The sequence below is a fragment of the Acomys minous genome, assembly GCF_964271855.1.
Source record: "Acomys minous genome assembly, chromosome: 18".
NCBI classification, from domain to species: domain Eukaryota; kingdom Metazoa; phylum Chordata; class Mammalia; order Rodentia; family Muridae; genus Acomys; species Acomys minous.
This window is the reverse complement of record NC_140501.1, coordinates 20,644,922-20,657,965: the sequence shown is the minus strand read 5'-3', so window position 1 is coordinate 20,657,965 and position 13,044 is coordinate 20,644,922. Positions and strand designations below refer to the sequence as shown.

Genomic DNA, 13,044 nt, shown 5'->3' with positions numbered 1-13,044 from the left:
ATTCGTGGAATGAGATCATTCAGCGGTTGCGAGAGAGAGAGAGAGAGAGAGAGAGAGAGAGAGAGAGAGAGAGAGAGAGAGAGAGAAGAAGCTGGGCTCCCTTTGTGCCTAGCAGCCTGCAGCTTCTGCCTGTGGAAGGGCTCATCTCCTCAGGCAGCCATTCATCACATGCAGACGTTCAGTTATCACCCAGATAGAAAAGGAAGGCAGGCCCATTCCTCTGCCGACGTTTCACCCATGCAGGTCCTGTGTCTTCCACTGTCAAATGCTCTAAGGTATTGTGAGTACCTTAATCCAGTAGCTGCTAAGTCAATTGCGAGGTGACAATTTGGAATCAGCTGTTCAACTGAAACCTATAGCCTAGTGTTGGTCAGCAATGGACTCCCTCCTTCCCCTTTTTAAACAACTGCGCACACACCCTGTATTCTGTAACCTTGACTTGCACAAAAATATGATAGAGACAGTCTTTGGGATATTCTCTCTCTCTCTCTCTCTCTCTCTCTCTCTCTCTCTCTCTCTCTCTCTCTCAAGATTGATTATTTAAATAGTGTTCTGCCTCCATTTAACACCTACAGGCCAGAAGACGGCTCCAGATCTCATTATAGATGGTTGTGAACCATCATGTGGTTGCTGGGAATTGAACTCAGGACCTCTGGAAGAACAGCCAGTGCTCTTAACCTCTCAGCCATCTCTCCAGCCCCGTAGCCACCTTTCAATGGCTGCCTAAGATGATGTGAAAGGTTTTAAGATCAGAGCTTGATGATTGGCATTTAGTGGGTGTTTTGCTGATAACCAGACAGACATGAAATGGTCTTTGAGAAGTTTCTAGAACGTTTGGGTTTAAGTTATGTGGGTCATATGGTCTGATTGTAACTTAGCTATGGTGCTTTGGGGAAAGTTGTTGCTTGTATTGGTGGGAAATCTTATCCAGTGAAAGGATTAGACTAAAACCATTAGCCAAGCAAGGGAGGGTGAAAAGGGCACTTCCTGTTTATTTACTGAATTCAGACATTTCATAGAGAAAGAAATGGTGTTTTTGAATACGTGTGAACTTGACAGTTGCTGCCTGTGTCTTAGCTAATGTTTTCTTCCATGAGATCTGCCCTTTAAAAACTCCCTGTTAATGGCTTTGGAGGCCACAGGTAGCTAGACAGGTTTGGCAGCAGTGCTGTGTCGAGTGTGTCCTGGCGCCAGCCCTGTCCCTCCTCTCCTCCTATCCTCCAGGAGCTTAATTATGGCTTCCAGCAGGTATCTCACCCTGGAACCCCAGCTTGGGCCTGTCACTTCGTGGGCCAAGTGGTTTTCAAATGTCTGTTGTGTACTGTGAAGCAGAGAGGGCAAATATTTCTTTCCTTTTGACAATCGGGGGCTCCATTCTGTGACTCACTCAGGATGAGTGAGGAGAAAGGTCTGAGTTTAAATTCTATCTTTAATGAATATAGCCTCAAATTATTTAAGGTGATGTTCATTTTATTTAACTGGACCAAATGGGAAGAGGAGAGGTGGGGGGGGGAGGGCAGACAGAGACAGAGAGCTTGTGCAGAAAGGAAGGTGTGGCTGACTACAAACTGATCACGCCTGTTTGTTTTGACTTTTGATAACTTAAGTGGAAAGCCTGTGGTCTCTAATTACTTAATCCCGTGAGTCACAGCTTCATTACGTAAAAGTGTATCACACCTTAAATAGCTTTACTAACGAGTAAGGTTTACAATCGTTGAAGTCCCAAATGACTAAACTGCCAGACATACATTTTTTTTTCAAATCTGTGTAATTTCTTTCGGAACACTGATTTCTTTCAAATATTTACTCTTTCTAATGTAAGGATAGGATTTCAGTTTAAGGTATAATTTAGAATTTAAAAACAAACTGCCTTTACCATGTTATGAGGTGTTTTACAGGTTGTTATAATTTTTTTTACCTGGCTTTCAGACACAATTGACTTAGTAGCTTTTTATTATCTGGAGTTAGTTTCTTCAAGTGAAGAATATCATATCATGTTAACACATTGCAAATTAGACACCCATTTTCTATGACAAAGCCTTTTCTCTGCCGTGGAAGAGTGTCTGGCTGGAGAGTAGCAGCTGTACTAGCTATCTGGGACTGCCTGACCCAGGTCAGGGGGCCTCCTGTGTTGCAATTCTTACTGCAAATTCCATGCTTTCCTTTGTCTTAAGACTCTCATAGTTTTGTATCATTTTGCTTTAGTTCTTTAGGCAGAGTTATAGCTAACTTTTACTTTTATATGGAGGCAGAAATTTCTGCTTAAAAATTAACCAGTTTTTAGCTAGGTGTGGTGGCGCACATCTTTAATCCCAGCACTCAGGGAGGCGAGGCAAGTGGGTCTCTGTGGATTTGAGACCCGCCTGGTCTACAAAGCAAGTCCCGGACAGCCAAGGCTACACAGAGAAACCCTGTCTCAAAAAACCACACACACACACACACACACACACACACACACACACACACACACACACACACACCACTTTTTGGGTAACTGAAATGGGGTATCTGAGACATATAGTATGCATATGTCCTTTTCCTTCCTTAATTCTTCCTTCTTTCCTCTCCTTTTTTTCCCCTTATTTTTTGTTTTTTGAGACAGGTTTTCTCAGCAGACCAGGCTGTTTTGGAATTCTGCAGGCCAGGCTGGCCTTGAACTCAGAGATCCGATCCCCCTGCCTCTTCCTCCGGAGTACTGAGGTTAAAGACGTGTGCTACTGTTGCCCAGTTGCATGTTTTCTAATAGTCATAAAACATGTAGAGAAGCTTAAAGTATCCAAAAAGAATAAAATATTAGAGTGTCAAAGTTTTATTTTCACTCTTCTCTCTCACACACATGAACACATGTACATGCACACACACATACACACACACACACACACACACACACACTTAATTTGTCTTAGGCAATGTATCTCACTCAAGTCAGACAATTAAAGACAATGAATTTTTAAAAAATCTGGGTTGTTATTTATACTCTCAACACTTCAGAATTAATTTTTTTGTTAGTGTGTTTTTGGTTTTTCGAGACAGGGCTTCTCTGTTTTAGCCTTGGCTGTCCTGGACTCACTCTGTAGACCAGGCTGGCCTCGAACTCACAGAGATCCACCTGCCTCTGCCTCCCAAGTGCTGGGATTAAAGGCGTGTGGCACCACCGCCTGGCTCTTTAAGACTTAATTTTGAAGGTATAATGGTGAATTACATTAATTTAGATGTCTAAAATCTAAGTAGGTTGAACACGATGAACTTATTTACATGTTTCCCACCGCCTCACCATCTGATGTCACTGTCATCCTCTTACTAGGTGCCCGTGAGCTGCTGTTGGGTTTTAAAAAAAATATTTTATTAATTTATTCATATTACATCTAAATGGTTATCCCATCCCTTGTAACCTCCCATTTCTTCCTCCCTCCCATTTTCCCCTTACTCCTCTCCCCTATGACTGTGACTGAGGGGGACCTCCTCCCCCTGTATATGCTCATAGGGTATCAAGTCTCTTCTTGGTAGCCTGCTATCCTTCCTCTGTGCTGTTGGATTTTAAAGTCTGCTGTGTGGGATGATTTTCTGGAAAGTTCAGCTTCTGCACTTCGTGTTTCCTAGCAATGAAATAGAAATAATAACACGAACTGAGTGTAATGCTGTGTGAGCTGCAGGGATGATGAGAAAGTATCTAGCGTAACAACTGGTGCCTTCCTCTCTCTTCTTCTCTGTTACGTGTGGGAAACACAGGAATCTGCCTACGCCTGATGGAGTGTGGTTTCTTTTGACTATTGCTCTTGCAAAACCAGCCAGTACGTTGCACAAACACCTGTGATTGTTAAAGCACATAAAACCGAAAATAGTTCTACTTTGTATTTTGTATGATGCTTTGTTATAGAATTATAGAAAAACATTGTAAGGATTGTTTACAAGGATAAATCTACTTTCATTGTATGAGTTGAAATTTTGTGTGCTTTTCCAGGTGGATCATGTTCTAGCCAATTTCCTACTGCTGGGCAAAGTAAGGTGTTTAAAACTGTGATTTACTCTATGATGCTGTACAACTAATTTTGTATGTCCCTGTGTGGTTGTCTTGTCTTAGCGTAAATTCCTAGGTCTGCACATTCTGGCCTGAGGCTGTACAGACTTTAGAATTCTTTGTGTGTGTGTGTGTGTTTGTCTGTGTGTGTGTGTGTGTGTGTCTGTGTGTGTGTGTGTGTTTGTGTGTGTGTATTTATGTGTGTGTGTGTGTTTGTGTGTGTGTTTGTGTGTTTGTGTGTGTGTTTGTGTGTGTGTGTTTGTGTGTGTGTGTGTGTTGTGTGTGTGTGTTTGTGTGTGTTTGCGTGTGTGTGTGTGTGTGTGTGTGTGTGTGTGTGAGTGTGTGTGTGTTGCATATATACTATACCACAGCCTGCATGTAAAAGTTAGAAGACAGCTGTGGGAATAGTTTCTCTCTTTCTACCATGTCGGTTCTGGGCATCAAACTCAAGTCATCAAGCTTGGCCGCAATCACCTTTACCCACTGAGCTATCTGTCTGGTGCCACACTTAAGACTTCTGATAGATAGAAAAGATGGCTTTGGGGATGCTGGTCTTCTTTAGTTACTATAGTTACCGAGCCTGCCAGATTTTCATGTCCACAACATATAGAGCTTTATTAAAAATCTTTGTCTATAGGGGTTCAGGCAGGCTTACCAGTTGAGAGCCAAGTTATATTTACAGCACCCACATCAGTCAGCTCATAATTTCCTGAAATTCCAACTGTAGAGGATCTGACACACTCTTCAGGCCTGAGTGGGCAGGCAAACACACACACACAAACACACACACAGTTAAGTTTGTATACTCAATCTATATTTTTTATAAGTACAGTATAAATAAAATATGGTTTAATCATTATTTGAATTTAGGGATGACTGAGTACATTAGTATTTTGACATAGGAAAGGGGTCTGAAATCATGTTAGAATTTTACCTTTTTTGCTGGCTGTGGTGGCACACGCCTTTAATCTTATCACTCAGGAGGCAGAGGCAGGCAGATTGCTGCAAGTTTGACGCCAGCCTGGTCTACAAAGTGAGCTCAGGACAGCCAAGCTTATACAGAGAAACTCTGCCTTGAAAGACTCCTCCCTCCCCCCCTAAAAAGAAAGAAATTTTACCTTTTTGTAATTTTTTAATATTCATTAAAATTATGCATGCACGTTCATCCATCTTGTGTATACAGTGCCTGAAGAGGCCAGAAGATGGTACTGGACTCTCTGGGACTTGAGTTACAGATGTTTCTGAGGCACTATGCGGGTGGTGGGAATCGAACCCAGGTCCTCAGGAAGAACAGGCAGTGTTCTTAACCACTGAGCCAATTCTCTAGCTCCCTTTCTGTACTCTTTTAAAAATAAGCTCTTGTGGGTAGTTGGAGTTTCTGAACAGCTCTAACTCAGTATCTCTCGACTTCATTAAATAGTATTCTAGGTATAATTCAGCCTAGTTATGTCTTAAACTATGAGAATATTGACAAATAAATTCAGCATAGATTCAAGTCCTGGACTAGGTGCACACTCTCTGGCTACTCTCACTCAGTACTGTAAAATATGTCAGCCTTTACACGTGGCTGAGCATGTGGTTATTTTCCCTGTCTTAGATGAAAAGACTTGGGTGAGAAGTGATTTCCTGTTCAAGATGGCGTAGCTCTTAGGTAGGGAAAGTTGGGTTGAGTTGAGCTTTGTGTGACTCAAGCCCCTTCCTTCCTGTCATTGGCTACACTCTGCTCTCTGGACTGGCCCATGCATCATACTGACTGGCGCTTTTCATTGCTCTTTCCTTATATTTGCAAATCACAGCCTTTCTTTTCTTTTTTTAAAATGAGATCAAAGCATGTTAAATAAATACATCTACCAAAGAAAATTTTAGATGCGTGCAGAGAGAAGTGTTTTTAATATTGAATTACATGAAAGCATAAAATGATACATATTAATGGGGTATACTGTATGAACTTTACATATATATATTTGTATAAATCATATGAAAACACAAATAACCCTAAATAACCAAAGCAATCTGGGAAAAAGAAAAACTAGAAGTTGTAATACCTGAGTTCAAAGGCGGAGTGGTGAAACATAATGACATTGGCACAAAGAGGCACGCAGAGCAGTGACATAGTGCCGAATACCCTGAACTCACCCCACTCATGTGCAATCAACTGGCTTTCCTTTTTAAAATTTTCATTTATTATAATTTATTCAGATTACATCCCAATCGTATCCCTTTGCTTGTATCTTTCAGTTCCCACCCTTCCTCCCTCTCCACCCTATTCCCTTTCCCCTGCTCTCTGACAGAAGGGGACTTCCTCCCCACCATATGGCCACAGCCCATCGGGTCTCATCTGGATAGCCTGCTTCCCCTTCCTCTGTGTGCCCGCCAGCTCCCCACCAAGGGGGAAGTGCAGACCACAGGGTTTCTTTCTGCTAGACCACCGCTTTTCATTCATTGGATTGAGAATGTCATGGCCATCCTATACCAGTGCTTCTGAGGGCTTTGCTTGGAGTATAGGTAATGGCTTTGACTGTATTGGGCCTTTGTGGCCCTCACTCTTTGACTATGGGTAGGAGATTCCTGAAGAATGAGTTGTTGAGCAGTTTTCCATACTTGGGCCCACCCTCACTTTGAGAACGCTTCTGATCTATTTGTGGGGGAATTCTGGAATCGGGTGCACAGGTTATCTGAGCCATTCCTTGGGTGGCCACTCAAGGTAATTCCCAAAGGAGTACATCACTCTGTCTAGACAGACTGCTGCGCTTTTAAGTATTGCCTTTACATAGGTGACTGAGCTACTTGTTTTTTATTATTAATCTTTAGCCTAGTGTTTCCGGCAGGGACAGAAACTCGGGCTCATGCTTAATTTATGCAGCTGTGTGGTTCTACTATGGGTGATTGTTGTAGATAGGCAAGGAGCCTCTCCTTCCTGGGTTTAAGGATATCACAGCCTGGCAAGACTCTTATAAAACCAACTTATGAGAAACTAAGTCTCCTCTGTTTCTGTCTCTGTCTTTCTCTCTCTCTGTCTCTGTCTCTTTCTTATGGAATATAGGCACACAACCATGCTTTGCTCTGCTAACTTCAAGCAGAAAAGTGGCTATAATTTTGTTACCTGACAGACAGGCCTACTATCTGGCTGTTACAGTCTTGGGCATTAAGGAACAGCACAGGATTAAAAGTCCTAGGTAAATTGCAAAGACTTCAGCTGTGAGTGGGTGAGGTGGACTTTGGTGAACATTCTTGCATCCTGTGCCTGACCCATTTAGCTAACCTGGGATATAAAGTCATCACTTTCAAATTCATGCTTCCAAACAATTGCAATTTTCTCCCAGAGTGGCAGATAGGACAAGGATTCCTGCAGTCATGGAATACTTACCTGGCGTGTAGCTGCTATTTAGCTTTGTAATGAAAGGAAGAACTTAAAGGTAGGATTGAAATATATGAGGCACATATGTAAATGCTATTTCAAGTTTATATCTTAAATTGTGTGTATTTACTTTTAGTGGATCATCCATAGTTGCACTTTAAAAAAATACATTGGAAATTTAGTATAGTTTTTTTAAAAATTATTTTTTATATTTTTTGAGATCATGATGTAATTATATAATTTCTCCCTTCCTTTTCATCCCTTCAAATCCTCTTGTATACCCTTGCTCTTTTTCGGATTCACGGCCTCTGTAACTTTTGTTTATCATCCAGTAAAATGATTACACTACAGGAAACACTTGTTGAATTGTGTCTGGGTGTTTGTTTACACTAAACTGGTTGTGACACAGTTTATGAAGAATGGCTTTTGGTGATGCATGCAAATCACTCAGGTTGAATAGTAAATGCTTACTACTTAATAAAATTATGAAGTTACCTTGCTTCTTAGCTCTTTTTAATTAATACCCAAATCTGTCTTTCAGGCTGTAACTGAGAAGAATTTTGAAACAAAGGATTTCCGAGCCTCTCTAGAAAATGGTGTTCTGCTGTGTGAGTAAGTATTTAAGGCATGTCCCTTCTTGTCATAGGCTTGTGTCCTTGGTCCAAAGTGAGCTTTGATCCCTGCAAGCTAACACCTCCACGGTATGAACCAGTAGGGAAGAAGTTATATAGGCCTATGTATCTAAAGATAGTAAATTCATATTATTTTTAATTAGTAAATAAGCAAGAGTCTGTTATTAGTTTATGGGCAGAGAAGAGAGGAGGAAGCTGATTATCTGACTGGAACTTACACTGTGTGTAACTGCCTCGTTATAAAAGGTCCTTTTCATCAGTGAGAGTGATGATTGTAGTAGCAAATTCTTCTTTAAGGTTTAAGTGGAGTCATTACATTACCTAAATCAATTTGAATCGCTGACTATTTATTCAGTTAATAGATGCCATTGTGAGCAACATTCCGGGCTGTGATTACCGGCTGTTAAGCAGGCTGGTGCCCTGATTGATGGCGTAAGGTCTACGTTGTTGGCTTTGTGCAGTGTTTGGTTCTTTAGTGGCTGTATAGTACAGCTAACCAGCTATGTGACCTCTGTGGGTAAGGGGCAGGCCTGGGAGGGAGGAACTGAAATCCGGGAGGAAAGTATGGGTTGCAGGAGTGAGCAAATACATTATAAGAATGCACTTGAGCACCCACCCACATTTTTTGAAAGCACTTGATAATTCCAATCAAGACTCTTATCACGTAGATATTTATGGAATCTGTCCAGATGCCGACTCTGGGAGTGGACCACTGGAACCTAGATATTTCCCTTCTTTTTGGGGACAGGGTCCTTCTAGCCCATTATGTACCATGATGCTGGCCCACAAGCTGCCCTTAGAGACTTTTGACTCTCCCTTTGAAGGCTGCTCTTGCAATAAAGACTCCCAAGTGCAAGGGGTAGATATCTTTTCCCAATGCTTTTGTACGTTCACATGAGTAACATAACTTTGTTTACGTTTACAAGTGGTTTTCATGCTTGAGCCTTCTGTGAAGTGGAGATTATGGCCTTTGATCTGCCTGATTCCTGGAGCTGCTGTGCTCAGTGGTCTAGTTTAGGTCTGCATAAACTCCGGCACCTTGGCATAGGTACGAGTGGTCAGGAAGGTGGGCAAGGAAACCGTCCAGGTTTCCTCTGTTTGAGAATATCAGTAATTCGTTAATTCTCTCCATAAGACGTCACTGGCATTGAGCCAGTTGTGCTTCATAGAAATGTCAGCTTGATGTGGCTTCACCAAATGGACACCAGGACAAGCACCCACAGGGCCCCAGGCCCCTTTCAGCCCTGTGCTCACAGTCCTTGCTGAGCTGTATTTAAATTCAACTTGGTTGGGCTGTATGATCTTCTCAGTGGTTGGTAGAGGGGACATCATCTTGATTTGAAAACTGATGTGAGTGTTTTCTCATGTGTTCAGGAGATGCAGGAGAGCAAACGCCTTTATTGAGAAGCATGTGACCTGAAAACTGCCTTTGTTCTGAGTCTGTCTGCTTCAGGGTTTTCAGGATGGTAGCAGTCCATGGATGCCACGCTCCGGGGTCGTGGTCTTGCGAGGAATTAGATGGCATTGTGCAGAATATGGGGTTTTGCTTGGACTTATGAGAGCACATAGCCTAAGTAGATGCTCAATTTAAAGGAGTCTCGTGGGGTACGTACTTCTAATTCTGAGCTCAGAATAACTTAGGGATCTGCCTTGTGGAATAGCGCCTCCCTCAACATGTGACTAACCATGTTTAAGGGTGTCACCACTTAATTAAAAAAATTGTTTGAGGGTTTTCTACATGCATATGTGTTTTGATCAGTCTGCTCCCCCCATCTCTGACTCCTTTTCTTCTATTCTCACTATACTCTGCCAATTTCATGTTTGTTTGTTTTGGCTTTTGAATCCAGTTGTCTTTTAGTGCTGCCTGTAAGTGCATGCATGTATATAGGATTACAGGAGCATGGGTAACTTCTCAGGTCTTGTATCCCTGAAGAAAACTGACTCTGACTTTCTTTTTCATTAAAAAAAAAAAAGATTTATATTTATTATGTACATAGCATTCTGCACATATATACAGCAGCATGCCAGAAGAGGGCACCAGATCTCATTACAGATGGCTGTGAGCCACCACATGGTTTCTGGGAATTGAACTCATGACCTCTGGAAGAGCAGTCAGTGCTTTTAACGTCTCAGCCATCTCTCCAACCTGACTCTGCCTTTCTTAGTAGATTGCCAATAGGTCCTCAGCTAGGAGTGGGACTTCATGCCACCTCCCCACGGCATGCTGGGATTTGGTCTGGCTTGAGTTTGCACAGCATTTATGCGTGCTGTCATGGCTGCTGTAAGTTCACAGCTCTGTAGTATCCCCATTTCTGACTCTGGCAATGTATTTGCCTCTTCTTCTTTGATTCTCCCTGAGCCCTCGAGGGAGGAGCTATGAGGCAGAAGTGCCTTCAGGGCTAAGATTCGGTTGCAGTCCAGCTCCGGGTCTAAATGATTTGAAATGTTCAGGCTAAGAGATGACCATATTATTACAAGGAAGAAAATCCAGAATTAATTAAAAACACTGTTTTGACACAAATTAGAACAAATTAGAATAGAAATAATTTCTGAGTTGATCCAAATTAATATAAATTAAAAGTAAATGTAATTTCTACCCTAATAGTGACAACAAACATTTAACTACATATATATACATATATATACACATATATATATTATAGCTATAATCTGTTAATAAAAATATACCTATATTAATATATAGTCTATCTATCTATAATATAATATATAATCTATCAATCATCTAATTGCTGTTTTTAGCATCCTCATTAATTTATTTTTTACCATTAGTGAGTTTCTTACTGTTTTATATAATAATTTCATCAGCTTTTATCCTTCAATACCAATTTTCTTTTTTTTTTTTTAACTCGCATTCTGAAATATCCAAGTAAGAAGTTGAAGGAGTTTTTCAGCTTTTATTCAACTGATAATAGACTGGCATTTCAGACTCTAAATTAAAATCCACCTCTGCACTGAAGTTTCAGACAGGATGCACATCTGAGTCACAAGCCCCACCCTGTGCACTTATCGGCAGGCTGATGGACTATTGGAGTGAGCATGTTTGTGGTAATAATTTTGGTTCTAGCAAGTTTGACATTGGAATCTAGTGAGTTGAAAGTTATAGATTACTCCTGTGTGTGCGCGCGTGCAGCAAGTGCCAGCACACGCTTGTTTACGTGCATGTAGAAGAAGCCATGAACACTGGGTACCCTCTTCATGGCTCTCTGGTTTGTTTGAGATGGGATGTGGCACTGAATCTGGACTTGGTCCAGTTGGTGAGGCTGGTTGGATGATGGGATCTAGGAGTCCGTTGTCTTCTACTTCCCAGCGTGGGGATGATGATGCTGTCGTGCCTGGCTTTGTGCGCGCTGCTGAGGATCTGATCTCAGAGCCCTAGGCTTGCATGTAAGCAGGTGTCTTACCAACTGAACCAGCTCCTTGCTTGTGCTTATACTGTTCATTTTAGGCACACATGGCTTTATTAGTAGTGAGATGGGAACAAAACCACTCCACCACCCCCCCCCCCTTAAAATTATTTTTCCTGAATTAATGAAAAGATTGACGAGACTTTTTTTTTTTAGGTGATTCTAGCTCTCTGAGATTTATCGATGCTATCTTATGACTTGCCTCATTTCTTTAATGTTGGCTATTATTCATAAGGACTGCTGTACAACAGGTTTAAAAAAATGTAGAATAGTTGCATTACATATATATCCACAGCCCTGCTTTGCCATGGCTCTGGCACAATTCCTTCTGTGTTCTGAACATTCCGTCTAGCTACTGATATCAGTTAGCAATCTCCCAGTTACTCATCTTCTGATGGCAGTCTTGGAAGGCTTCTTATGAAAACATTCTTTATTCCTCTGTGAAGCAGGAAGGTTTGTTTGGAGATCGTCTCACTGGGCGTGTCCCTGCTTACTCACTCTGTATTTCCTCTCTCTGGAATGCTCCCAAGTTTCTGCTCTTGTCCCGGTTGTCGTCAGCCGTGCACAGAAACGTCTGAGTTTATGCCTTGGTGACCCCATCGTTCACTTCACCGAGACGCTTCTCACAGTGTTACCAGGTCAGCCCTCCACCCCCACTTTTGCTTGCTGCTTGGAAAACTGGAGCAAAATGTCCACCTGTTGCTGTGAGAATGCCCATTTGTATTCATATTTCCTTTGTGACTAGCTTACTGCCTGAAAGGTCCGGTCTTGAAAGAAAGACTCATTTAATAGAATAAGAAGAGAACAGGCAGTTATACAAATACGACTCTTTTCAGTAGGAGTGTCAAGGGATTTCTAATACAGTGGACAACATAGGGAACAGTGCTGCTTGCTCTTAATAACTAGAGAGTGCCATTGTTTTGTTAGAGTTGAGAACTTCTATAGAAAGGCCAGGCACTGGAGAATCCCTGAAACTTCTTTGCAGTGGGCCACAGGATTTAGTGGGTTGGGAAAGGTGGTTTCTTGCAGTTATTTCTGGTCTTGAGTTTCCTTTCTTTTCTTCTCTTTTTTCTTTCTTTTCCTTTTCTTTTCTTTCTTACTTTCTTTCTTTCTTTTTTTTTTTTTTAGTTTTTGTTGGTTTTTTTGAGACAGAGTTTCTTTGTGTAGCCTTGGCTGTCCTTGAACTAGCTCTGTACACCAGGTTGGCCTCGAACTCACAGAGATCCATTTGCCTCTGCCTCCAAAGTGCTGGGACTACAGGTGTGCGCCACCACTGCCTGGCAGTCTTGAATTTCTGGAGGAGGAAGATGGCTGACCTGTGACTCCACAGGCCAACACTACCTACTTTGAGGAACAACTTTCTATAGAGGCCAATATACTTCAATACATTTGTAGTTTTCAGCTTTTCATTGTTGTGACAGGGCCCCCGAGAAAAGCAACTGAAAAGGAAGACTGAGCTATTTTGGCTCACTGCTTCTGGGGTTTCTATCCGTGGCTGACTTGCTGGCCTGGGATAAGTTACAGTGTCATAGTTGTAAAAGGGAAGAGCTACTCCATTCATGGTGGTGGCCACAGTGCTACAGAGTAAAAGGAGCAGAGAACAAGATAACA

General features: G+C 41.8%; 1 protein-coding gene across 12 annotated transcripts in view; it reads left to right on the top strand.

The window, feature by feature from the left end:
- LMO7 (LIM domain 7) overlaps positions 1–13,044 on the top strand; it is a 197,832-nt gene that overhangs the window by 52,985 nt on the left and 131,803 nt on the right. For all 12 annotated transcript variants that reach the window (XM_084768125.1, XM_084768127.1, XM_084768126.1 and 9 more), the window contains exon 2: positions 7,918–7,988. In XM_084768125.1, coding sequence (XP_084624251.1) covers positions 7,918–7,988 — 71 coding nt within the window. The remainder of the gene's footprint in view (positions 1–7,917; positions 7,989–13,044) is intronic.